Source organism: Penicillium oxalicum, chromosome I (assembly GCF_001723175.1).
Source record: "Penicillium oxalicum strain HP7-1 chromosome I, whole genome shotgun sequence".
Taxonomy (NCBI): Eukaryota; Fungi; Ascomycota; class Eurotiomycetes; order Eurotiales; family Aspergillaceae; genus Penicillium; species Penicillium oxalicum.
In genome coordinates this window covers 1,086,272-1,112,166 of record NC_064650.1, presented here as the reverse complement: position 1 = coordinate 1,112,166, position 25,895 = coordinate 1,086,272, and the positions used below count along the sequence as shown (strand labels likewise).

General features: G+C 50.9%; 9 protein-coding genes across 9 annotated transcripts; 4 read left to right on the top strand and 5 right to left on the bottom strand.

Moving 5' to 3' along the window:
* Positions 1–969: 969 nt before the first annotated feature.
* Positions 970–1,997, bottom strand: POX_a00375 (NAD(P)H-hydrate epimerase; the record flags this gene model as incomplete). The annotated part of the gene is made up of 5 exons (XM_050109318.1): positions 970–1,431; positions 1,501–1,595; positions 1,676–1,741; positions 1,807–1,921; positions 1,986–1,997. 5 exons carry the CDS (start codon positions 1,995–1,997, stop codon positions 970–972), a joined length of 750 nt encoding a protein of 249 aa, XP_049973086.1.
* A 403-nt stretch (positions 1,998–2,400) lies between these two features.
* Positions 2,401–3,011, top strand: POX_a00374 (Ribosomal protein S16; the record flags this gene model as incomplete). The annotated part of the gene is made up of 3 exons (XM_050109317.1): positions 2,401–2,477; positions 2,640–2,832; positions 2,967–3,011. The coding sequence occupies 3 exons, from the start codon at positions 2,401–2,403 to the stop codon at positions 3,009–3,011; spliced, it is 315 nt and encodes a 104-aa protein (XP_049973085.1).
* A 2,881-nt stretch (positions 3,012–5,892) lies between these two features.
* Positions 5,893–6,144, bottom strand: POX_a00373 (uncharacterized protein; the record flags this gene model as incomplete). The annotated part of the gene is made up of 1 exon (XM_050109316.1): positions 5,893–6,144. One exon carries the CDS (start codon positions 6,142–6,144, stop codon positions 5,893–5,895), a length of 252 nt encoding a protein of 83 aa, XP_049973084.1.
* Positions 6,145–6,456: 312 nt separating this feature from the next.
* On the top strand, positions 6,457–8,301 carry POX_a00372 (uncharacterized protein; the record flags this gene model as incomplete). The annotated part of the gene is made up of 1 exon (XM_050109315.1): positions 6,457–8,301. The coding sequence occupies one exon, from the start codon at positions 6,457–6,459 to the stop codon at positions 8,299–8,301; it is 1,845 nt and encodes a 614-aa protein (XP_049973083.1).
* Positions 8,302–9,091: 790 nt separating this feature from the next.
* POX_a00371 (uncharacterized protein) lies at positions 9,092–9,307 on the bottom strand (the record flags this gene model as incomplete). Its single annotated transcript, XM_050109314.1, has 1 exon — positions 9,092–9,307. The coding sequence occupies one exon, from the start codon at positions 9,305–9,307 to the stop codon at positions 9,092–9,094; it is 216 nt and encodes a 71-aa protein (XP_049973082.1).
* A 118-nt stretch (positions 9,308–9,425) lies between these two features.
* Positions 9,426–9,776, bottom strand: POX_a00370 (uncharacterized protein; the record flags this gene model as incomplete). The annotated part of the gene is made up of 2 exons (XM_050109313.1): positions 9,426–9,548; positions 9,597–9,776. 2 exons carry the CDS (start codon positions 9,774–9,776, stop codon positions 9,426–9,428), a joined length of 303 nt encoding a protein of 100 aa, XP_049973081.1.
* A 1,422-nt stretch (positions 9,777–11,198) lies between these two features.
* POX_a00369 (uncharacterized protein) lies at positions 11,199–12,590 on the top strand (the record flags this gene model as incomplete). Its single annotated transcript, XM_050109312.1, has 2 exons — positions 11,199–11,669; positions 11,907–12,590. The coding sequence occupies 2 exons, from the start codon at positions 11,199–11,201 to the stop codon at positions 12,588–12,590; spliced, it is 1,155 nt and encodes a 384-aa protein (XP_049973080.1).
* A 2,789-nt stretch (positions 12,591–15,379) lies between these two features.
* Positions 15,380–17,195, bottom strand: POX_a00368 (uncharacterized protein; the record flags this gene model as incomplete). Its single annotated transcript, XM_050109311.1, has 2 exons — positions 15,380–15,900; positions 17,180–17,195. The coding sequence occupies 2 exons, from the start codon at positions 17,193–17,195 to the stop codon at positions 15,380–15,382; spliced, it is 537 nt and encodes a 178-aa protein (XP_049973079.1).
* A 6,314-nt stretch (positions 17,196–23,509) lies between these two features.
* POX_a00366 (uncharacterized protein) lies at positions 23,510–25,000 on the top strand (the record flags this gene model as incomplete). The annotated part of the gene is made up of 5 exons (XM_050109310.1): positions 23,510–23,662; positions 23,756–23,860; positions 23,943–24,340; positions 24,410–24,474; positions 24,540–25,000. 5 exons carry the CDS (start codon positions 23,510–23,512, stop codon positions 24,998–25,000), a joined length of 1,182 nt encoding a protein of 393 aa, XP_049973078.1.
* Positions 25,001–25,895: the final 895 nt, after the last annotated feature.

Sequence of the window (25,895 nt, the reverse complement as noted above, 5' to 3'; positions counted from 1 at the left end):
AGGATCGCACATCAGTTGACCAATCATCGTACCTACATTTCCCTGTTAGCGCCCGGTATAGTCCGTAAGCTTATTCCACATTCGAACCAAAGTACAAAGGTCCAACACATAGGTGGGGGTGGGCAGCGCATGCTCAGGTAGCCACACACAGCAAATTCATTCTGTCCAGTCGAAGCCATCTTCTCCTACAAGCACAGTGAGCCACGGGAAACACCGAGGCTTAAAATAGTGGTTGGAAAAGCGACCGCAAACTTGGCCGAGAGCCATCAGGCCATCGTGGTGTGGACATCCGCTGGCTTGCAAGTCACCCTAGCACATCTGAATGTTTGTGCTTCTCGGGCATCAGATCTAAGTACATCGACACATCATGTTGACACCTCGTGTACGTTGATTTCCAACGGAGGGGTTTTCTTTCTCAATACTTGACACGGGCTCATGTTTGTCGAGCGAGAAGAAACACCACCTGCGACTATACAGATGACTGCTACATATTGGCCGAGTGTTCACAGGATACTATCATTTATAGACCGGTCAATTCTTATGCGAACAGGCTCGGTTATATGCGAGCCCTCCCCCGCAAGCCTCTTCCTGGCCGACACGTGTTCGTTTGAGGCTAGGGTCCATCTCACGAGTGAGACATTCACACGCTTTCATCTGATGTACTCCACTTAAGACAGCAAAACTCATCTCGAGTTTGACAACTGACAAGTAGCCTTACCTGTTTTTACTTGCTCCTACGAAAGGTCGGTTGCCGCTATAGACTGTGTGCGAGTATTTGACTTGAAATTGCGACTTCTGAATGGTTTCATCGAAGCTCCAGACGGCCAGGGCAATTGCGCTTAGATAAGATGTTGGAGGAAATGCAGTATAAGGTTCTTCGCGACAGCTTCTTTCCAAATTGTAGAACCATCCATTCGTCATACGAGACATGGACTGATAGAACGCCACCAACCCCCAAATTGGTCCGCTTTAATACTTTGACTCCTCTTTGGGGGCATAACGAAATTCGCCGTCACCATCCTTGAAGACCTCCACTACTTGATCAATACCTTCATAGGCAGGACATACCAGTCCGTACTTTTGTGCAATTGCGGTCGTCAAGAAGCGACCACCAACAAAGTGTCTGCCCTTGAAGAACTTGACACAGGGCTTTGGCGCGGTCAGGCTGATCAACGCCTGCGGCATAAAATTCGCCCCGGGCCCGGAAGAGGGCGGACCGGAGTTGATATCCCATGAACTAGGGGCGTCAACACTGAGGACGGGGATTTTCGCATTTTCAATCTGCGTGATAATAGATCCGAAGGGATCACGCAGGGGCCCGCCAAATGAGAAGCCAAAGATGGCATCGATCAAGAGGTCGGATCGGGATAGCTCCGAGGTCATATCATCAGTGAAGGGAATCGCGAGGGTGTTGAGTTGGGTTTTGAGACGCTTGAATATTGTAGAAATGCTGTTAGTAGATGGGATTCTGGTGGATTTGCAGGTATAGACAGTGCATACTTGGTAAAGCTCATTCTTGCCTTCCTTGGGGTAGTACACTGTAGGCTCGTAGCCATAGTGCTTGAGGTGTCGTGCAGCCACAAGACCATCACCACCTATTTGAGTCAAGCCACTTAGTTCAAATAGCCCGCGAGACCTATTCCAGCTTCTGAAGAAGGACTGGGGGCTTGCGTACCGTTGTTCCCGGGTCCACACACGACAAGAATTTTCTTTCCTTGGCTCAAAGGGTGCATTCTCCAAACTGAATTACAGTGTCAGTATCACAGCCACTGCTTATGGCCCGTGGAGACAGCTGCTTGAACCGACCTGCTTGAGAAACGGACAGGCCAGCCAGCTCCATAAGCTGGTCAAGGGACCATCCGCCGATGTTGACGTCCATAAGGTCCTTATCAAGAGCTGCTGCATCTTTTGCAGAAAGTGCCTGTATTTTCCATTAAGCTGTCAGTGGAGATTTCAATATCCCGGAAGAGCGAAATCGCTCCTACCTTCAAAGACATGTTGGCAGCTTTGTTGTATCGAATGACGGTGGACAGTTGAAAGCGTGGAACCCGGAAACGTCTGGACCAAGCCGAACGAAACATGCAACGCACAGGTTGATATTCTCGATTCCAAACAACAGTCACGTATATGGGCCTAGCTTCACAAGGGTATCTCGTACAATATGATTTCTGATCTGACTGGGATTTAAAGCATGGAACAAGTTATTGGATCAATGACTTTACGGCGTGTCAACTATACAAACCCATTGCATCATGTCTCCGCTGACGCTAAGCCTAATAGAGATGATCGCGGAACAACCATTCTGCCGGGGCCTCGTGAACTTTTGCGGAGGAACTCTAGGGATCTCGAACGGTGAGAGACATCTTCAGTCCAACGCAGATTGCACCCAATCACGACAATATGGTTCTTCGAATTCGTCTGGCGCGCTTCGGCAATAAGCATACACCTTTCTACAACATCGTGGTTGCGCAGGCCCGGTACGTGATGACGATCCCGCCATTTGCTGGGCTCCCTTAGCCGCGGTTCCATCTGCAGTATCACCATGAGCGACGGCCATTGTCAGCTTGTCCTGGATCAATGCGGCTTTGAGCAGGCTCCCAGTCGTGTATCTTCCCAGAAGCTGACGGCGTGTTCAATAGGTCTGCGCGCGGCGCGAAACCCCTCGAGGTTATCGGCACCTACAACCCCATCCCCAAGCGACCCACAAATCTTTATGACGAGAATGCTCAAGCACGTCCTTACAAAGAGGTCGCACTAGACCGGGCACGCGCTCAATACTGGCTCGGTGTTGGTGCCCAGCCAAGCGATCCCGTGTGGAAGCTGATGAGCATGGTACGTCGCAATCGCTTGAATCTCTTGATGACCTGTGGATGAGGAGAGGCTTGGTAGCACGTGTGCTATTTCCTTCGACTTTTTATTTCTGTCGGTGTTTTATACTGGTTGAACTGACTTCTTATGATAACCAGGCTGGTCTCGTTGAACCGAAGCCCACGACCTTTCACAAGGCGTGATGCGTGCATGTCGCCTTTTCTCTGACACGCGCATTTCAACCTAGATGAGCTCTCATCTGCAAACCAAGCATATTGCTTTCGGTCCCAAAACTTGCTATGCAGGAGAGAGTCAGCAGTTGATGTCAAACAACCTCCCAACGAGAAACGAGAATCCCGAGGAGACAGCCGTCCCCTGTACAACTCGATACACTTTTCTTTTTTTTTTATCTTCGGCATTTCCGGCGTTTATTTCTCTTTGCGAAACTGGATTCTTGTGGCAAAGATTTTGTTGTTAGTGAAGAGTGACTACCGAGCTCGTGTTGACGGTTCTACAATCCTGTATATTATGTGAACAACATTGCCGCGGTGTATCACGCCTCTCCATTTGGAGTTGTGCGCCGGATAGGCAAACCTTGAGTTATAATGCCTCATCGTACTCTTTCCACAGTGGCAGTATCTGGTTGTCACCAGAGAACGCGGTCCATTGGGGGAGGGGTCACGCTGACAGATATGAACCGTCTACTTAGTCAAGGCGCTCGAGCTGCCCGTTCGCACTGCGGACGGCATCGGCGCCGACAACGTAGTTCCCACGCAGATTAACTTTGGCTATGCGCGATTGTATTTCATCACGGTTTCACCTCGCCGTCCGAGGTGAACGTGCGAAGGCTTAACGACACTGCCTCTCCGTGCGCCAAGAGGTCTACACTGACCTAAGGCCAGACCTAAGTAGACCTTTCCTGCTTCGTTCCTCATTAAACAGGCCTCGTCTCGGAACAGTGTTCCCGACCAGTGCCTTGGACCCGTTGACCGTCACACGAGTCTCGTGTTATCGTCCATGATGACCGGAGCTTTCCAGCCCTCTGTGGAGACCTGGCTGACGCGCTTGTGACTGCTGCTTAACTTCCCAGGCACCACTGCTGGAAACAGGTCCAGTGAAAGGCGACTAGGCCTGATCGGGAACCCCGTGGTTGCCCCAAGACACTTTCATCGCGTCGCGGTTGGGGCCACGGCCCAACCAGAGACCCGCACCGCCCCCCCAGCAACCGTCGATAAGCCCAAGCCATCGCCGACCGGCAGCCAATCCAGGACCAGAGGTGGGTCGGATCCCGTGGCAATTGGTCAGCCGCCCTGCAGGATCGCTTGTGTTTTGAGTTTGCATCTTCCACGGATGAGGTGATTTTTGGGGGGCAAGCGGAGCTGAAGGGGGGGGCAGAAGAGAGTCCAGGGACCGTGCTGTGACTGCCATCATACGAGACCGAGCAGTGTGGGTTCTTTGGAGAGTTCAACGGGTCGCATCGACATTGGGCATCTGGACAGCAGTCCACGTCCACGTCCACGGTCTTTATCAATCTCCCCATTATACTGTGGGGGGTTCATGCCACATACCAGTGGACGACAGCACCCGTTGATGAGTATGTCTCGAGAGAGAGATGTTGAGGACTCGATTCCGATCATATGATCGCTATAACATGGTCCGCTTGATACCTACGTCTGGGAGGACGTGAGGCGGACAGTCTCCATCCTGGTTGCCGGCTTCGTTGCTCTCGCTGAGCACTGTCTATTCCTGGCTCTGGACGTGACGAGCCATGGCACAGGCGCAAAGTCGCAGAGCAAGGCGACGCCAGCAGTCAAGCTGGTTGAGTCCAGCGTGCTACCCGATGAGGTATCTAGGCTCCGTTGATCCGATTCTTTGTACAACAACATGATACATGACCGCCGGGATAGCCTCGAAGGAGATCATCCTGAAAGCGTGGATGCCAAGGTACCGATTCTGCACCACCTCTAATGTTCGATGAGCTGTAATCTCCGTCATCATTTCCAAGTGCCGAGGGCTCTCACTTCAATTGGACGCAAGAGCGTATGTGTACAATATACCAGTCCGGCGGCCTAAGTTGTACTGTCCAACTGTACAGAACAGTGCCACTGTGGTTACCTAGTACTGAAGAGTACTACTCATTGACCAGTACTCAATGCTCATCCTATGAACTTCATCGTATGAGGTTGTCAACTCGCCAAAGTCACCGATGTAGTCTGGTCGGTGCGGCAGAGACATAGGGTTAAGACACGACAACCCGGCTCCATGTGCGTGACTCAAAGCCATGCAGTCCAGCGCCAGATGAATTCTTGCGGGCATGGTCTCGCCTCGGGGGCCCTGTCAATCTGTGGAAGCTCCTGCAGTAAGCCTCGATCTAGACGTTGATTTCCATTCGTGCAGCCATCCCACTTGACTCAATCGATCAGGGTTGATCTTGGCTCTTTCAAACTGGCGGCAGAGGACGACTGGGTTGTTTGACTTCAACTGGCGGGCGGGAATGGATGCGTGCTCTTTGAATGCATGCGGCAGAGTTTGTCCCTCACAGACCGAGGTATAGCTGGGCGAAGTTCGAAGTTCCGTGTGCAGCTAACCTTTTGTAACAATGGGCAGGGTCGTGCACAGACGGGGAGACATTCGACGGAAGGCCGCAGCAGCCGCAATTTGTTTCTAGAATCCCCTCGGGAGACTGTGGTGTCCCCTTTCAAGAAAAAAAAATTCGTGAGATACTGTGCAAGTGTCGTTCAAGACAGCCTTCCTCGTGATCGAGTGACAACCGGGGTCTGCTCGTGGCCCTCGAGCGGACCGAGAAGTGTCTTCTCTCCCCCCATGATCCCCTAAAGAGGCAGGCCAGAAAACCGGGGCATTCCCGGCTTTCGGGGCACGCACTCCACGTTCTGCAAGCGGCGGCGCAAGACGGTCGGCGTGGTGTAATCGTAGAACAAGGTACTGTAATATTGACAGAGACTACATTGCATTCCGCGATATTTCCCGCCTGCTGCTTAGTACCCTCGAGACCACTTCCCCGTATCCCATCTGTCCTGTGCGGTCGCGTCGTGCAAACAGATCCATGGATCTGGCACTTGTGGACTAGCACTCGACCGTTCCGGCCTCTTTTCTCTCACTTCTGATCTCCCTCTCCCCCCCTCCCCCTTCACCCTTCCAATTCTTTCCCACCCCTCTCGCCTCGTCGGCCTCGAGCTCCTTCATCCACCGTGCATCCTGTGTCATCGGTCTACATCCATCTCGAGGGACCTCTCTTTCCATCTCATCAACACTTATCATCTTGCCCTTTCCCCTCTTCCGTGACCCGCTCGCCGCGCCCACCTGCGCCGATCGCATCATTCGCAGATAAAGGAGATCCCGTCATCCACTCGCGCGCCACCATTCGCAGCTTCGATGAGCCGTGCATCCATCCGCGAACTCTATACTCGGCTGCACCGCTAAATCGCGCTTCCACGACGTTGCCAAGTGCGCTTCTTCAAGTCATCCTCTCGATCGCATAAATCTCTGGCGCGCGCGCACACATTTTTCGAATCGCGGTTGAAAAAGGGACGTTTTGCCTGGCGCGGGTCTCTTCTACCCTCTCGTTTTCCCGCTTCACAATCATTCTTCCTGTGTCGCGAACGCCGATTGTCTCCGTCCAGATTACCGATGAGCGGCAGCTCGAATCAGTCCACTCGAACGAGTCCCGGCTCCTTTAGTACGGCACAGCGCACCGAGTCTGTGTCTTCTGGTTCATCGCCACCACAGCATCCGCTCTCATCCTCCTCTTCTCCAACGGCCCCGACAACTCAGCATGCGATGTCGACCGACGTCTACAGCCCAAGCGTGTCTCAAGCTCCTACATCTTTAGCTCCCACTTTCACTTATCCTTTTTCGCCCCTGAGCGCTTCTTCCTCCTTCGACAGCGGAATGCGCCTCAGCGACTCAGACCGAAATTTCCAAGGCCTGAATGGCCTTGGGCGCACCGGCGGTGGCGGTGCCATTTTGATGCGCAAGTTGCCTCGGAACACAAGTCGAGAAGCCCTTCGCAGCATGTTGCTCTTTGCCAAAGACTTTGTGGATGCCGATTTTGTGACATCCGACAACCCGGAAGACGAAGGGTTCCTCAGCGCGATCGCCCGTTTCAACACTCTTCCTGCCGCTGAGGAGGCTCGTGCTCTCCTGGACGGCAAACCAAACTCCAAGAACGATGCCAACATGGTCGTGGAAATGTACCCGGGTCCGGTAGGATCGAGCCTTTCGAATGCACGCCGCAACACAATAGACCACACCAACAGCCGTGGTCTCTTGGGGAGCGTCCCCTCCAATGGTCATCTCTCGCGGCAGTCCTCTCGTTTTAACGGTACGTTCCAAAGTCTTGAGAGGCTGTCTTCGGTGAACCCTTCTCAGGCCATAGGCGAGGGTCTACCTTCGGCATCCGACTCCGGCTCGCGCCTCCACAGTCTTTTCTCACCACAGTCGCCGATCGGCAACGGAGTCGGTGACCTTCCGCGAGTGACTGGCAAATCGATGATCGATGAAGATCCGGACGAGGAGACTGGGGAGTTGCTCAAGGATCCAGTGGGCTACGCGGAGAACGGCCATTCCGCCTCGGTCTCGGCCCCACGGCGGTCGACCAACCCTCAGATTCCGACCAGTCGCTTTGCTAATCTCTCGTTGTCAACTGCCATGTCTTCTCCGCCCTTGCCCAACTATTCCTCGAATGGAGCCGGACAGCGTATGGGTAGTGTCAGTGGTCCGTCCTCGGCCTACCCCGGCGGACATGGTCACGGTCAGGGTTATCCGTACGGTGGTGGCCAGCACACCCCTCGTCACAGCCTCCCAGCTGCGAATCCCAACGATTTGAACCCTCCTTGCAACACGCTCTACGTGGGCAATCTGCCGCCCGACACTTCGGAGGAAGAACTCAAGGCCCTCTTCTCCAAGCAGCGCGGATACAAGCGACTGTGTTTCCGCAACAAGCAAAACGGTCCCATGTGCTTTGTTGAATTTGACGAGGTGGCCATGGCCAGCAAGACACTCAACGAGCTTTACGGCTACAAGCTGTCCAACAGCGTGAAGACTGGCATCCGTCTTAGCTTCTCGAAGAACCCCCTTGGTGTTCGATCGGGACAACCTGGCAGTATGAGCGCATCCAATGTCCTCCAAGCCCCCGGGATCACTCCGGGAGGCAACAACCTCAGCGGTATGCACAGTCACATGTTCTCCTCGGTCAGCGGACCTCCTCCTGGTCTGGCGGCGCCCCCGGGGCTTGCGATGCCCATGCCGATGCGGAATGGCAACGCTCTCCACGGTGCCCACGGTAACGGTCACCCACACGCCGTGGTCGGCAACGGTGGTTTCAACCACAACTCCGGTCTCGGCATCCGTACCAACGGAGGGAACCCGCTCATGATGTCGCCTCCGCCTCATGGCCCCCCTGCTGGCAATAATGCTGGCCCGAACCTGAACGGCTACAACACCTTCTACCCAGACTACATGATGGGTCGCTAGAGGTCGCCTCACTTAATATCACAACATTCGAGGTAATGCCCGGCACGTTTGACGAATGAATCCGGGACATCTGGCGCACTAGGGGGTTCCTTTCGATTTGCGAGCTAGAATCAGCATTCGGCGGCTGCATCACTCTCGGGAGCATTGCAATTCGGGCACTTTGATTTTCCAGCTGTTCCTGCGTCACGGTTCGCTTTTTTCTTTCTTCCCATGTTGTCTTTCGCTCAACTTGCTCGCTTGACGTGGCTTTTGGTGGCCCTTCAAATTGTTACTTGCTGTTGTCGGCTTCTATTTTCTCTTTTTTTTTCTTTTTTTTTCTCTCTGTTCATTGCATGGGAACTCGGGGCGCTCTTTCCTTCTCCATTCACTATTTTCTTAATATCCCTCGGAAGGATTTGCATCATCAGGTCATTACCAGCTTGTATTCTTATCACGGTTGGGGCACAGCGACGCATAGTCCATGCGTTCTCATTTTGTCTCAGTATTCGCGTTGTTCAACAATACCTCCATACCCCTGTGCTAGTTTCGCTTTTCGCTTATCTTGTTATGCGTATTGTTTATCTGGTCTTCCTCCATCAAATTCCTTGAAAGTTCAACTAGCACTCGACGCAGCCCCTGTATGGCTCGAAATATCTCACGGGGATTGTGGGCTCGGACTTTGGTCATTCAACACCACCTCGAGCCGTGCTTCCCACTAACACTCGCCTTGCTTTTATCGATGCATCTTCATTTGATTTATTGGGGATTGGGGATCCCGTTGGCTTCGTTTCGTCTTTCCTATGCTCTATAGTTACAAATCTTCTGTTCGCTGCAGGAACTCTTGCGCAGGGCAGGACCTGACATTGCTCATCCGTCTTCTGCTTTCTCTCAACTCTTGCCTAATTGGTTCGCTATCAATCTTCATCCACCCATTTCTCTTGTTGTTTGGCTTTGGTGACTTTTGCGCTTCTTCGCCCTCCTGGTCCGTGCAAGGCGTTGGTTTTCTTCCTGGCAGTGTCGCGGCCATGACGGCATCCGGCTCACTGCATGTGGGTGGCGTTTCAAGACGGCTGGTATAGGAGGCTCATCATCATCTATATATCCTCCCTTTCAAAGGCACCCTTACTGGCCCCGGTGTCTTCGCATCAGCCACTGGCCGGATGAGCGGGGCAGAACTTGCAATGGAAGGCGTTTTCACGGTGCGGACCATCTTCTATTCGATCACTTTGGTTGCTTTGCGCAGGGAGCATAGGAGGGTGCCACACATTCTTTTATCGCGATGATTCCATTTCAATGATATGTCCTCTCATTGATACTTTTGCTGCTATCTGCCTCGGGCATCTGGACTTGATTTTTTTTTTCTTGGGCTGCCATCGGAGCGCAGATACCGCCAGCTTACACTCGAGTTTGGTGGATATTATATTGTCACAGCAGGGGGGGTTGGCGTTGATTGCTGGGTACTCGCGTCTGATCACTATATTGATTTTCGCAACCATTTTTCATCCGCATGTGGCCTTGACTTGAGGTTCCTAAGTGGGCCGCTGGAGATATTCATAGTCTCCTCCTCCAGCTTCCGGGCTTGACAGGCTTTCTCTCTGGCTCTAAGGCTGTTCCCTCTTACGCTTTTTGCCCTGGTTTGCTTAGCTTTTGGCACCTGAAATCGAAAAATTGAGAATCGGAAAAACTCTTGCTGGCCTCATCTTGTCGTCTTAGGTTTGAATATGATATGGAATGGATGGTTTAGGTGGAATTATCAAGTTCCCAATTTTCCAGTACATGATCATAACCGATCGTCCCATTCAACGTCGAGAAATCCTCTCTCCAGCTGCATCCACCTAGATATCAGGAATTGGGCTTAAGTTGGGCATTATTTCGGGCCATGTGGAGTTGTGAAACCATCTGCCAGGTGAAATGGTGAACTCTTGACCTTGAACACCCATTGACCGGGATATGTAACTGCATCATGCTACGGGGAAAGGATTCTAACTTACTACTACTGACAGACCTCCAATATATGGAATTTATGTTGGAATGCACTACATAGGACTTAAAGGTTCAAATGCCAGGGCTAGAGGCGGGAATAGATGAGGATATCAGTATGGGAGGTATCTGACCTAGATGAGTTTCATGACATCCACCCAGTTGGGTAGGTAGGTGTGTACGAGCGTCGTTTTTATTGGATACCTTCAAGGTGGTAATTGCGTGGGGGTGCGTTTCAGTTGACGCATGGGTTGATATATATCGATACGAATCCGGTGCTCCCATCGTTCTCCGCTCGGACATGGCGTTCAGTCGATCCAGATATATATCAAATATAAACATGAGTTGGGCGACTTGTACCCATAGGGTTTAATTTGTCCTGATAGTCAAGATATTCTTTTAACTAAGTCATTGATCAGAAAGTTTCCGAGGGCGGCCGTGAGCGCGAGTGGGATCAGGCATGGTACAGTAACCGGCGAGATCTGACATTTAACAAGTTGGTTTGCGGTTGACTCAAAATTCGACATACATTTCACCATGACCAGGAGCGCGAAGCTACCTGCAATTTCATGTAAAATCCTTAACTCTTCCCTTTGATTGATAGATGCTACGCCCCACTACTCGTGGACAAAGCAGAACCTCGAGTCCTCAACCCACGGCACTTCACCGGCTACTGCGTCGCTGGCGGAGCGGGTCATGTTCGGGTCCCTGGAAGCAGACTGGTCACGTGATAGCACCAACAACCTTCCTTCGCGGAAAAGTTTCTTCCCTTACCAACACCATCTTCCACACCCGCATAGCCTTCGACCTAACCATTGCTGCGCACGGCCGCGGATCATTGGCTCATCTCGTCATACTTAACAGCTTAGACTGTTTCCCTCTCTATCCCTTTATATCTAAGGCTGATTCGGTGTGCCGAATCCCTTCACCACACAACCATGGCACCCCGGATACAGCCCCGGCGTGTGTCCAACGCCCTCCTCCCCTACATCACATCCTCACAATCCTCCTCCACATCTTCTGTCACATCCACATCTCTACCCTCACATATCATGTCACGTCAATTCTCTGTAACACCGGCCCCACAAACCAAGCTTCGGCGGCAAATGTTCCAATGGCTCTCTACCGAAGGAGCCGCGCTGAAGCATCACATTCCCGGCGAAACAAATTACATTTCAGGTCGATCAGATCGTGATGGTGACTTCAATGACACTCCACGGCCTTTTCCCGGTAACCGAAGCTTCATCAGCGAAAGTATACTCAGCGAGGAGCTTCGAAATGAAATTTATGTTCGTGTCGTGGAGAAGAAGAAGAGCGTTCGCGCCGTCAGTGTTGAACTCGGTGTTGATATGAAGCGTATCGCGGCCGTCGTTCGACTCGTGGAACTGGAGAGAAGACAACGTGCACAGGTAAGCAAAAATGTTCACGAATTTTATTTCTTTTTTTCTTCACGGGCTTCACCCCCTCCCCATACCGACGCATATGATGAGACAACAAAAAATCGATTAGTCTTGAAGACAAAGGCTCTCGCCTGACTGGTTAAAAACACCCTTTATCCTGATCTACATGCTGTCAACTCGAGAAAAAAACACAAACGCCTTCGACCAACTTCTAGTATTGTCGCTGACCAACCGTGTTTGACTCAGGGTAAACCATTAGCTTTGCCATATGCTCGTGCTGTACACGAAATGATCCCCACCACACCACTTGCTCAAGAAGGCGAGCGCCCGACTTATCACGAATCTATTAATGACCTTCCTGCGCACCCTTCCACTGGTGCACAGATTTTCTATCCTGTGCCTGAGTCACGTTCGTTCAATCGAGTGGATGCCGGCCGTGTATTCTCCGGAGCCCCGGCACTGGAGAGGGATGTCGCCGCAAAGATTTCTCACCCCTCCGACCTGACCGATGAAATTGTGCAGAACCCCAATTCTGTTGAGTGGGTCGGCAAGGGCGAAAATGCCCGACAGGTCTTGCAGCCTGCGGACGTGCGCATCCCACACCCGCAGCTGGTCCAGCTGGAAATGGACCGCAAAGCCTACCCTAATGAGCGTCGCACCGTGACACAGCGACACAGTGAGCGTCTTCAAAAACAGGAAGAAGCTGAACGAAAGCGGCGCGAGGTGGCCCAGGCCCGCCGTGAGAAGAGCGTTCAACATGTCGAGCCCGAGAACGGCAGGTTCAACTATCGCATCCAGGATGCCAAGTTCACCAAGGAGACTGTTGGCGCGGACGGCCGCGCTCCCTGGGCCCCTGGCCGTCGGTATGGTATCCCTGCCGACGACCGAAAGCGTGGCATGGTCAAGATACCCACTCGTGTGGAGGCTTAAGCTTCTCGCGAGGCGGGCATTGACCTCGAACGGTTGCTGTCGGTGCCGACTGGTTCTCATGTGTGAGATGCACACTTTGTACTTGTACCTGTATATTCCTGCGGCGGATTTCCACTTTCAACACAACACTGTACTTATACCATCTTTTTCATGTCCTGGCATTTTTTTTACCCGGATACCAATATTTGAGACACAGCGAACGCTTCAATCAATTTCTCAGCGATCTTCATTACCAAACATCAAGATGCGACTCCTCGTGTAGACAAAGTAACAAGCTATCATAGAGCCTCGAACCACCTCCAGTAAGGCGTGTTGGAAGGTCTGCCCAGGCTGGGGATCTAGGCTCCCGGATCTGTCAAGAATGTTGTCCGCACGACCCAGGCGGCCGTTGGTCGACTTGTCAGACATGAAGGGTATCGACAGCGAGGAATTGGTGACAAATTATTGGAGGATATAGTACTGATGCTGAGATTGCAGAACAGGGATCTGATTTTCTTCTGTTTGGGTGAAGCAGGAGATAAGTTGACTGTATCGCTTGTTTCGAGTTGATGAAATATGCCCCGGGGGGGGGGGGGGGGGGGGGCAGATCAAGCTTCCTCTTGGAAGTTAAGCCCGTGCAATGAACTGTGAACCTCTCAAATAGAAGATCGAAGATGATTCCTTGGCAGTGATGTAGCAGATTGAATTTCCATTTAGGAAGGAACGAGGTCTTTTTATACAGGAGAATGTATGTATTGGTGGATGTCCAAGTAACAAGGACTCATAGAGCGAGGCTGGAAATGTACCAGAGCCTGGAATCTGGAATAGGTTTGATACTTCTTGGAGATATTGAGACATACACACAGACGTGGACCTACTAGGTACGATAGGTTAGGTAGCCAGTTCTCCACTTCTCTGAAAGAAAAAGAACCCCCCCCCGAAGCAGATGCAACCTGCATGTACGATGTGGTGGCATAGTTGACAGACAAAGCGCACACAAGTGATCAAATCCCGGGCTGCAGCACTGCGTGTCTCGACCCTCCCCCCGCGCCGCCGCGCCCAGCTTGGATAAATCAGGATGACCAACCGTAGTTACCTAAACGAATGAAAGGACAATCGCAAGGACAATGAGGCATCCCTCCCTGATCCCGTATTCCAGTAAGCCACCGAGCTGGGCTGGAATTATACGCAGGCATGGTAGATTTCTTTGTTTGCTCTTTTTGTATGCGGGTCTAAATGATCGGAGTGCTTGTGACCGGCGCCAGTCGGATGGCATGTTTCAAGCGGGATGTCTCCATCATGAGAGGAGCAAGCCTACCTAATTGAGGGACTAGGGAGCTGGATCAAGACTTTTAGGTCAGATGTATGCTAAATGAAGGCCGGCAGAGCTGGGTCTTAATCGGGTTGATAAACCCACGATCGCAGACATGTTAGATATTGGATTATTGCGTGGAATGAAGGCAGAGGATTTATTTGAATGTGAATGAATGCTCATGAAATCATGCCTGTATTGGAAGATCGGGCCTTAGTCCAGAGGTGACGTGAGGGAGCTTGCTTTGTTAGGACCTCCCTCGGGCCTGCGTCTTTCTGGAGTCAGCAGTTATCCTCAATCGCGGGATAGGCTATCCTAGGATCATTGGCTAATTCTCACAAAGGGCCTCTATCGTTAGGGGGACCTCGACCCTCCACGCTCGATGATATACTATACACTGGCGAGGGATTAGGGACTTTTAAGGTGTACTTACGTAGTATACCTACCGGTGGACTTCTACGTAAACTTTTGTTTGTGTATCAGTCATTTACCTCAAGGCTTAACGCTCGCTCTCCGAATATTTTTCAGTCGGACTAAATTTTGGCTCAATTGATGCGTGATAGGATCACAATATGCTACTGAGGAAAACACCTAGAAGTAAGGCAAGATCGTATCAATGTATCAACCTCATCCCTTTGCTTTTGATTAGACTATTGCGTAGTCTCGTCTACCAGATAGCTGTCATCAGTAATCTGCTCTTCTTTATTCACATGCATAGAGCAGTGGATAAGGTAAATGGCTTTTTGTCCAGTGTGGCATGGCAGAAAAATCACAACTGCACGGTCTCGCACGTAGATTGTGCAAAAGACTTGGCTTTAAGTGATGAAGCCTTTTTGAGTTTGTGCAGGAATATCATATATCCGTTGTCAGGAATTTGAAAGATAAAAGTCATGTTGCAAGGTCCTAGTTTGGTGGAGATTACAAGTCAAAAATGATATGGTGAGATTCTAGGGTGAGAGAAAAACTATGAGCGAATTCCATGCGTAAAATCATTTATCAGTTTGAAAGAGCGTGATTGTGCCAAATTAATCGGTAAACTCTTCAAATCCATGAACACGCACACTAGAAAAAAGCCGGACGTTTCCTAGTATCAGTCCGCATGGGGATCAAATGTAGAGTATGCCTTGACAGGAAACTTTCTGCGTGAAAAAAATCTGTTGTCATGTGGGCAAGTGTGATCTCCATTTTTTTTTTCGCAAAGCAATGGTTGAGGATGTGATACAGTCCGTTAATTGAACCGAATGACAGCCCAATGGAGGCCAGCGTCTTCATGCCATCTTCTTTGGAGCAATCTGCGCAGAGGCAATACCTTGAGGATCATCGGAGTTTGCGGGGCATACTTCGTCCGAGCTGACGGGTTTTGACCAGCATGAATAAACATCGCCAGGGAGTACATTCTCATCCTGACTCTTCACTATCACTAGCATATCCATGTCTGGATTCTATCGGGCAGTTGAGCTACCGCCGAATGCGCGAGTCTGGTGGATGATTCTTTTGATCAAGTTGACAAGAAGGTTAATTCACCTTGACGACGCCGCTCCCAGTCTTGAATCTGAATGGTGACATCTTCGACCTCGGGGGATGTAAATTTTCCTCCGTGATGGTGTGCACGAACCGGTTTTGGCGTCTGCGAGATCCACAGCCGAGGAATCACTTTCTCAAGGTCAAGCGGCTTCTTAGCAGCGCGAGTCTTGATTTCCAAGGTTGATTCTCGCGTCACGGGCTCTCCGAAATGCTGGATCCTGAGTATGGAGGAGGAAAATCTTTTCTCTTTGAGGGGCTTACTTTGAGAAAGATTCAGTAACTCCCATGCCGAAGTGATGAAATTCTGCTGGTCCCCGTCGTCCTTCACGTAGCCGTCTACTTCATGGCGGACGAGAAAGTTGAGACTGCCCAGCTGGTAGTAAATGATGCGATGATGGCCAGTACTCCCTTTCGCTTGTGGGATGGTATAGCTCTTTTCAAATTGACGGCCAAATCCGCGAAACTGGCTCTCACCAATGAACTCGGAATTGATGGCTTCGTCGCGGGAGAAAATAGGATAATAAATGAGCACAGTCTTTTGCCACCCGAGTGAGGGTCAATGAATGAGAGAAGCTTGCGAAGAATGTTTCTGTCAGTCACAATTTTCACCTAAATTCATGTCAATTGAAAGGACGGCTGTTCGATGAAGAGTGCGCGGAAAATCAGTTCGAGAGGACTGTCAGGGTAACGGGCAGCGTTCTGAGCAATGTATGCTAGTCCGGTGTCTTTTCTCCTTTACCGAGTGCCCTCTAACAGAAACCAAAGGGCTGGAAATCCTGGAACAGCAATGGTGGGCGTAGGTGCTTCGATCCAGTTGTAGGAGGCCAGGTGCTTGACCTGACTGACGCTGCTCTCAATATTGCTGGGCGAAGTCAGGTCAGAGCGAGAGATGTATGCTGTATCTTTGGAGCTAGTGGGGACATGGCTTCCAGAGCGATTTATGATGAAGAGTGTTGTTAAGCTGAGCAGGACAAATTGAAGGAAAGAGAAAACAGGCTAGCCAGGTCATCCGTGTAAATCTGGAGAGTAACTGATGGCAAGTGCCCTGAGGTTTCCACTTTTGAAGTTGTGGATGCTACTTGAGGATATCAGCAAACGAAGATCCATAGTAGACGGTTGATATATATCAAACAAAGCCTTGAGTACCACTGCTTCTTTCAAAAGATGCTCACACGCAGAAAGGAAGACTACGTTTGTACGGGGAAATTGCCCCAAGAATGGTTGTTTGATATTGCAAAGGCCGAGCTTTGACTTGAAGAAAGATGCTATTTTGGTGCTTATGTCATTACATACTACGTAGTATTTGAAGCTCTGACTAACTGACCAGGGCATTGAGTGCAGGTCCTTGTAGAGTTATCTAGTTCGTTTGATTCTCTCGGGACCGACACTATGAGGTCGCACATGGACTGGAATGAGCTTTAGCAGGCCACAGGTAAACGACTCATGCGAGATACTACACCAAATGCTATTTAGACCTATGTGGCTTTCTTTATTTCCCTCGGTGAGAATATCAGTGACAGTCTCACCGGCATATCATATATTGAAGTCTAAGCGATTACTAGCATCTGAGATTGACACCGGGAGTTATTGCTTCTCATTGGCTCCAAAACTTTAAAAGATCAATCTTTTCTCTAATGATGTTGCAAATCCTGGAGCTTAAACAAAAAAATTTCTCTTTGAAGCCTAGATTACAGGCTGAATGATGAATAATCCTTTCAATCATTCGAGGTCGGGGCCTCCATTTGGATGATAGAGACGAGGTAGACAGACTGACAATGGATCGCAGACATGATGGCTAGCTCTCTCGCTTACAATTGCAAAGTTCCAGATTGCACCATTTCCTGATCAACAGAAATTGAATTTTGTTTCAGTGCTATTTCATTGCTAGTCCGTGCTAACGACGGCTGCACTGGATCGACACATGGATCTGATCTACACCATCACTCAATCGAGAACTCAGCGATACACTTGCCCGTTCGAGGCTAGCTCTCACCAGTCTAGAACCCTTTCACAGAGAGGGTGATCTTTTGAGATCAGAAGACCCTTAAATTGAGAACTGCATGACCAGTTACTGCATGCGAAATAAACCTTGGCGATTCGTGCCGCTCTGAAATTCTCAATTTTGAGACTCGGTGATCCGCGGTACGGAGCTCGGGTAGGCGATTAAGCTCAGGCTCGTTCATTAATGGTCTGTCCATTTTTACGTGGGTGCTTCCATAAACGCGAGGAATCAGGTGTCTAGGCATGGAGGAGGAGGCTGTGTATGGAGAAGCACAGCTGCGCACTTCCTAAACTCTAATTGAGGCCAATTAATGAGTGATGTGATCCATGAGGCTGATTTCTCGCGCTGGCCACCTCCCCGGTGGAAGTCTCATTCCTGTCCCGGGGAGTAAGTTGCCTGAGTCATCAGGCAATGATTGCAGAGAACTTGCTCACTGAAGTTGCCTAGTCATGCAACTTGGAAAAAAAAAAAAAAAACTTGCAATTTCAAAATTTACTGCTCAACTCTGTTTCATTTCATCACCACCCTAGACTTGGGATAGAGATTCGGACCTGACTAGATAGCATCTACAGTACTCTACTACCTAGCCAGGTAGGCGCTGGCCTGCTTCATTGGCCCGTTACCATGTGATCGATCCACCGCGACTGAATTGATACATGACTATATGTACCACCGCACTGGAGCAAAGTCGTTGTTGAGAGCTGATCAATTTAGCTCGACAACTCATGTCCTGCTTAATTCCTCAATCTCAGAGCAAAATTGGATGAGGCCCCCTGTTGAGTAGAGGCGCGGGGGAGTGTTCCGATCCAATGACAAAGGTTCACTCTCGGGCGGTGGATGTCTTTCTCTGGATCCAACGCTTCTTGTATCGACCTGAAATATGGCATGGACACCACTTGACGGTGGCGCTACCCCAACAGCACATTTTACCTGGGCATCATCCGCACATATCTCTATACCCCTGTCACAAGTCGGATCCACACATGATTCAGTCAGTATGTCCATTATTCCGAGTGCCCGGAAGAGCGCCCCGTCGACCCACTCGGCATTGCCTCTGCACAGTCTTCTATCGGCAAACTGCCGCACACACGCACGCACACACCTGAAAAAAAGAGAAATCCGCGGTGAAGGGAACGATGAAGGAAGGAAAACCTTCTAGACAGAGACTCTGCTGTATTTGCACTTTTGGACTTGCCGAGAAGTCTAGATTCGGTGGGTATTTGCCGAGGATGAGCTTCCAAGAAACGGGTGGATTCGAGGATTCGAGGATTCTCGGAAAGGAGAGCATATCCGAGATGCGGATCAAGGACCTCACCACCGGCAATCCCTTGTCATGTTGACTCGTATGCTGTGGCCGAGGAATTCCTGAATCCTCATCTAGGCTGCTAGGGAAACGCGCGAGAAGTCCGGCGCAATGGATTCCCGGGGACGTGGCCAAAATGGCTCGGCAGGTCGGGTTAGGTCCATGTGTCGCTCTCTCTTTTTCTCTCACTCGCTCACATCATACGTGCCTCTCTCAGAGACAGATTACGTATTCTGAGCCCCGTGCAGAGCGGGCACCTGCAGGCAAAATCTGATGACCGGAATGATTTCAGCGCTAAGCCCATCAAGTGGTGAGAGGGTGTGAGGTGCAGGTGGCTAGATAGTAATGATCGACCATTAAATGATGGGCAGATACGAGAGGATCCACAATCTAACCACGATGCTGGGTTGCGGATGAGGGCCCTGCGATTTCCCTCAATTTCCTGGCGAAGACATGCCGTGGCGGCGGCCGGCATCGATTGCCCCCCCTTCTAGGACAAACTTGAACCAAGTGCAAACATCTGGACGGCGAGATGACTGATTCGGGATGCCAGGTGTATTCTCACGCCAGCCGTGGGCCACGATGGATGTCGGCAATGTACCTGGGTATTTCAGCGTGAAGCAGGGGAGACTCTTCCAATTGTAAAATGTCCAGTATCCAGTGTCCACCACCCTGTCCATCTTTGATCCCATGATCAAAGTCCCATGTAGAGAGGCGTGCTTCGAATCAGATATGACGCCGAGGAGGATATTTGAGGAACTGGGACTTGGCCGGTTGGTCAACGTAATGCAACCCCTGCACCGCCCGTTTGATCAACACTGGATCGAAGGCTGGAAGAGTCGGCCGCCAGGTATGATCATTGGAAGTCGGAAGATGCATGTGTTTTTGCTTTTGTCATGATTGCGCGGAACATCCGGCAGATCCTCAGTGGCATTCGACCAATAATCCCGCATGCCCTCCTCCATTGTCTCGTCATAATGGCAAGGTACGATTATAGTCCGATCATTTCCCTTCCTTCCTGGCGTGCATTGTTTGGCGTCGAATAGCTTTTTTTTAATGCAGGGAAATGGGTCGATCCCCAATGCACCACAATTTTAAGGAAGTGTATTTGCTTTTTTTCAACCCTTGTCACTCATGGATGCCGATTGCCCGTGTTCTCCATGTCAAGGAAGTCAATGGTATACATACAGATACATTGGCAGGTGATTCCCCGAAAGGCTTTGGGTATCCCCAGGACATCCAGATTGAGGCATCTTCTGATGATCAGTACTTTTGGTTCAAATGAATCACCAAGTACAGTGAAGCTGGATCCACCTACTAGGTCTTGAGACTAGAGAGATCGTCCACGCCTCGTGTCTGTAAAAGTCAATAGACACAGGCTGCGCCTGAGGATGTTACTCGTCTAGACTTTGGGCCTCTTCTTAGCCTTTTTCCAAGCACCAAGACATCCCCCGAGGGTTCTCTGTATCTCCAGATGGGCTCGTATTTCTGGATCCATGCTGCTGTCAAATTCGCGATGCCCCCACTTTCACCCTGATCTGATCCGTGGAAAGTCTGCGCTTTGAGGCATTCAGCGAAATACTCCTGTAGCGGGAGAGGATACCCCGAGCGCGCCCCTGCCTATTGGTCGGAGGTTGAGGGTTTAGGAGCGCAAAAATACTTTGGTGGCAGATCAGTTACCCAATGTGGTCTGGATCAGGAGCTTTGGCGGTCACCGTTTTCTCTTTGACCTCTTCTGTGCCTAGAGAAAGAATCAACAGAGTTCCGTCCAGGAGTTAGAGCCTGCAAAGTAACAGAGTTTTGACGGTTGGAGCTCGTTGAGAGTTTAAGGATATGACACATGGATCCGAGGGATCCGAGAGCAGTTCACCCTTCTTCAGCATACTACTTCGAAGTCACTGCAGTGTGAATGTCGTACAGGACTGACCCTTCCGTCTCCTCCAACTGCCTTGCTCACATCGACGGATATCAAATCGACCACCGTGAACCTAGCATCCGGATGATCTTGAACAGCCGGGCGTATTGGAACCTATCGGAGATTATTCATTGTTTGGGTGAGATGTGTGGAGCTCAATTCTGTATCTCGGGACGGAGAGCCACTTTTCGATAGATTCCTGTGATAGTCTTGTACACCACATCGGTCACGGGCCACGAGTGCAGAGATTAGAGATTCCCAATGTGAACAAGATATGCGTATAGTCCACCTGTAGGGTCCAATGGAATCGTGATGGCTTTTCCCTTTGTCGAAGTGTCGAGATGGATTTGCGACTGACTACGGTCAAATCCAAATGGGTGTCGCTGCGATTGAATTCTTGCCTCCACCTGCACCGGGAGTTATTCACTCAAAGCGGACAACGCGGCACGCTCAGCTCCCCGACCTTATCCTTAAGGGGGAGAACAACAATCAATTGGGGTGGGTCAATAATCCAGACGGTCCGACCTCCCGACTCCAAGCCGTTGGGTTGCAAAGATGGAGATGGGAGAGTACGAAGGACCCTCTGAACCGCCTCCTTGGCGGATACTTTAAGACCTGCTCCGACGCTAATCCGCTTTGGCGGTTAGACCTCGGCGAAGTGGAGACTGAAGAGGAAAATTTGTTCCATGTACACGAGGGGACCCCGCTGGGCATGCTGAATACCGAGGCGAGGTGGGAAAATCACTGTTTCAGAATGACAATGGGTGGTTCGTGAGCAGCTTGACCTTTGTGACAACATGACACGGTCGGAGGAATGGCCATTCTGGAAGTCGACAGTCGTCAATGATGACGGGATCCATGGGTTGAGAGGTACGTGGATAGTGGTGGTGGTGTCGTAGTAATATACTATTTTGAGAGTGTTCGCCCAAGACTCCGACACGTGGGACAGAACTGGACTCGTGAACACTCTAGGCTGTACGGGCACTCAGCGTTGTGATACTGCACCACATTGGGTACCTGTGGTCCTGGACTCATCTGACGAGCCATCAATCTCGCGCAAGGCCCAAGAGAATCGTAGGTACTGTACTAGTGGGCCGTATACCACTGTCCAAAACTACGGTCAAAGGCCATCTTGACGGGCACTAGTGGTCTGGTAGACGCGTTCCACCAGTCGTCACCATCGACCGGCCAAGCATATGACGATATCAAATAATAAACGAGAAATTCAATTCCAGGCGACAGGGACTCAAAGTGTGGCAATTGTGGCCAAGATACACCATTTGGCGCCCATCGAGATGAAGATTATCAATCGGCCTTACGGATAGCAGGCTAGCCTGATGCATGGAAGGTCTGCCATTGAGCAATCAGACTCATGCACTTCTCCTTCCAGACTTCCGCAGGTCCCGCAAGGAACACGCTATCGAGGCATCGAGTGGTGGGACATATTCACTCGCGCATGCACCCTGGTCTAGCGTGGCGTTCACGCGACTTTAGCGTCTTTGTTCCGGCAGGTCTCACCTGGGTCGGGACTGACCAACTCTTAACTAAGCTAGAGATGTCTCACTCTGGTCTGCTCTTTTCCCTCCCCCCTCTTCCTTGTAAGGCGCCAAGGTTCATCGTGATCAGTAACTAAGGCGTGTGGAAGTCTTTCAATCTGATCAAAATTCCAGACCGCCGGGTCGGAATCAGTCTCACCCGTGGAAGGCAAGGCAAAAAGAGAATCACAGACCAATACCCACCACACCCCCCACGATCCCAATGCGATTATCATCTGGCCTTCCTCTTGCTGCGTCGCCCTGGATTGAGCAATAGGCTGGGCCAGATATGGCAGGCTGGCACCATAAGTGTATTCTTTCCCGACTGACCCTCTTTGGACCGACGAGCCTGAGCCCGAGCCTGAGAGCCTGGTCTGAGATGGATTTTATTGGGTTGACGAACAGACAGAATTGACCCCCGAGTCGATCCTTACGGTAGTTGGTCCGTGCCAAGCTTCTGCATGGGAGGACGCCCGTCGGTCCACTAGGTAAATGCTCCTCTCATTTCCAAAGTGGGAGAGGACCCAAATTGATTGGAGAAATCAAAAAGTGCATCCATGATATGCGCGTCTAGGGAGGGCAGGCCTCGGCACAACTCACCCACTGCCTGAGCGGGGGTCGGGCTCTGAGCCTGTTCACCAGTCCCAACGGTAAAGAACAGTCGAAATGGGACTTTCCCGTGGTTGGGTCCAGAGGACTCGACCAGCACCGGCTCCATCGACTCCATCCTCATCCGGCGGTTTGGTCGACTGGAGAAGGTCGCGAGGGAGTCGTCTCTTCTCTGCCGCTCTCTTTTGCGATCGTCATCACTCTAACCGTCTGCCACGGCTCATTGAATGGTTCTCTCTCCACAGTTCCTCCACCGGAGCTCTTTGGACCACTGAAATTCCTCTCCATTATTAATATTCTGTAATCCGTTTTTACCCTAATGGTTAGGACGGGGATTTTCCACTCACTGCTCCTTTCGGTCCTTCGTTGATCAGTTTGGCGGAATCGCCACTACCCACTGGCCCAGAACCCCGTGCTGAAGAGACCGTTCGCTTGTCACTTGCACAGCCAGTACACACCACCCTCAGCAGCGACCACAGTCCACCCTAGTCCACTCTGCGCAGAGATCTCCAGTTCCCCTGAGCCTGGAAGAAAATCTCAAACGAGTGTCTGCCCCCTCCCACGGAGACATGCCGATGATCTGAAAGAGAACTCCCGAGTGTGGTCGCCATAGTGCAATCTATTAAACTATTAAACTGTGGTCTTCCCCACAACCCACGTTCCCACACCATCTGCAACCCTTCGTTCGCCCTCTTTTGTGCTCTTCTCTCGGAGGAGGGGGGCCTTGTACTGGATTAAACATGTCGGATGAGCACCAGAGAGCCGTCGCGGTCAAGACCGTGGCGGCCGTATTTATGCCCATCGCGACCATTGCCGTCTTGTTGCGATGCTATGTGCGAGGATGGATTGTCAAGGGCTTTGGATGGGATGACACTGCGATGGTATTTGCACTTGTACGTTTTGAACATCCCCTTCGCTTTCGCCCAATCTTTCAGATATCGCACCGCCCCGGGACAGGAGTGATAGACTGACAAGAAATTTTCTAGGTGACGTATATCATGTTCTGTGCGTGCATGATTGGAGGTACCCTCTACGGAACGGGTTACAAATTCGAGCACCTCAAGCCCTGGGATCGGGTGACTGCAATGAAGGTAGGAACCCTTGCTGGAAAGTCATTTTCTGCTTTGCCCTTTTCGGATTCCATGAACTGACAAAGTTGATTTGCAATAATAGTACTGGTGGCTTTGCGAAGTTGCCTATTGCTTCGCCTCCGTCGGATGCAAGGTTTCCGTCAGTCTCTTCTTGCTACGGATCACTGTCAAGCGATCCCACATCTGGACTCTGTATTCGGTCATGTTCTTGACCATCGTGGCCGGACTCATCTTCTTCTTTCTCCTCCTTTTGCAATGCAAACCGGTCTCTTACTTTTGGACCCGGACCGCTCAAGACCCGAGCATCGAAGGTTCCTGCATCGATATCAACATCATCATCATCATGACCTACATCTACAGTGGATTCGCCGCACTGTGTGATTTCACCGTCGGCCTTTTGCCCATCTTCCTCGTCTCGAAACTGCACATGAAGCGAGAGGCAAAGCTTGCCGTTATTGGTATTCTGAGCATGGCTTGCATGTGAGTCCACCATCGGAGTCTTCTCCCCTTCCCTCCCAAAGGCCTTAGGCAGCCCGCTAACAGAAACAGTGCCTCTTCCGCCGTCATCGTTCGCTTCCCCTTCGTTCAGACATTCTCCAGCGACGAATTCCTATGTGCGTACTCCTCAGCTCGCGTGATGCCTCTGCAGGTTTCCGACATCAGCTAATCTTTCTCCTAGATGCAACGTTCCAAATCGCCGTTTGGTCCAACATCGAAGCCGGCCTGGGTATTACTGCGGGCAGTCTCGCCACCCTTCGTCCGCTACTCCGCAAATGGCTTGGCTCGCGCAACGGCTCTGACTATCCCTCGGGGTTTCCGAACTCCGGCCATCTTGGCCGCAACAGCAATTCGCGCGCCTTGCCACTTGGGTCCATCGATCGACTCGGAAACCCGAAGAACCTGAGGCCGGACAAGCTGGCCGTCATGGTCACCAACATTGAAAGTCAACGTGACACCGAACTGACCTGGGGAGGCTCAACTAGTCCCAGCAGCAGTGAGGAGCGACTTACGATTGAACACCATCCGCTTCCCGGACACGGCAAGTTGGATATCGGTATCCACCGCACGATTGAAGTCACCCAGACTACGGACGGGTATGATGCTGAGAGCCAGCGTCGTGTCGCTCGTGAACATGTATAATCATTTCTCACTGATTTTCCAAGATACCCAAAACATGTACATTTTGATGCCCGGCCCCTTTTCTTTCTTTTGTCCCTTCTCTTTTTGTCACTTTTTTCCCCCCTTTTCCTTTTCATTCTCTTCTTTTCCATTACCGGATACAACCTAATGAACACCTTTGAATGAGACGACTGTATACACAGACTCCGGATTTGTGATAAGACGTTGGCTGTCCAGAGCGCGCCTCGAGCCTCAAGAGTTGGGTTCAAGTGTTGGAAATGAGACGTGCCAGGGTCCTTTGCTCCAAGATCTTGGCTACCTCTCTATTGCCTAGAATTGCCAAGACCAAGTCTACTTCAAGGAAGGAAGGCAGAACGGAGACACTGCCTGTAATACCAAAAGTACCGATCCTGTTATCCTCCTTCTTCTTCCTCCTCATCTTCAATTGTAGCGTCTCATTCCCTCTTTCGCAGGACCCTGGGCAGTCCAAGCCCGTTCCTGTCCAATTCCCGCTGAGAGTCAGCATGACCTCAGCCCACCAGCCACATGCACAAAGTTTTCCCGTTCTCATCAATCCTTGTTCTTTATCGTTCACTCGTTGAAGAGGACATCTTTTTCTGCGGCGACTTTTGAACCGCCAAGGATCTGCAGTCCGAAAGGAGATTGAGATTGACCACTATCACCACCATCCGCAAGGGGACATATCACGAGGAGCAAATTCTGAAATCATCGGTGACTTTCTGGTGATACAGTCCTTACAGAATCAACCATGTTGATCGCAGACTGCTATCTGGTTGCCGCTATGAATGATGGACTCTAAGTGCACAACCCAGTTCCACAATTAAAGGTAGATTTATAAGTTGAAAACGTACGGTTCGTACGAGTCTTCTTCGATGACGATAGGTTACTGATCAAA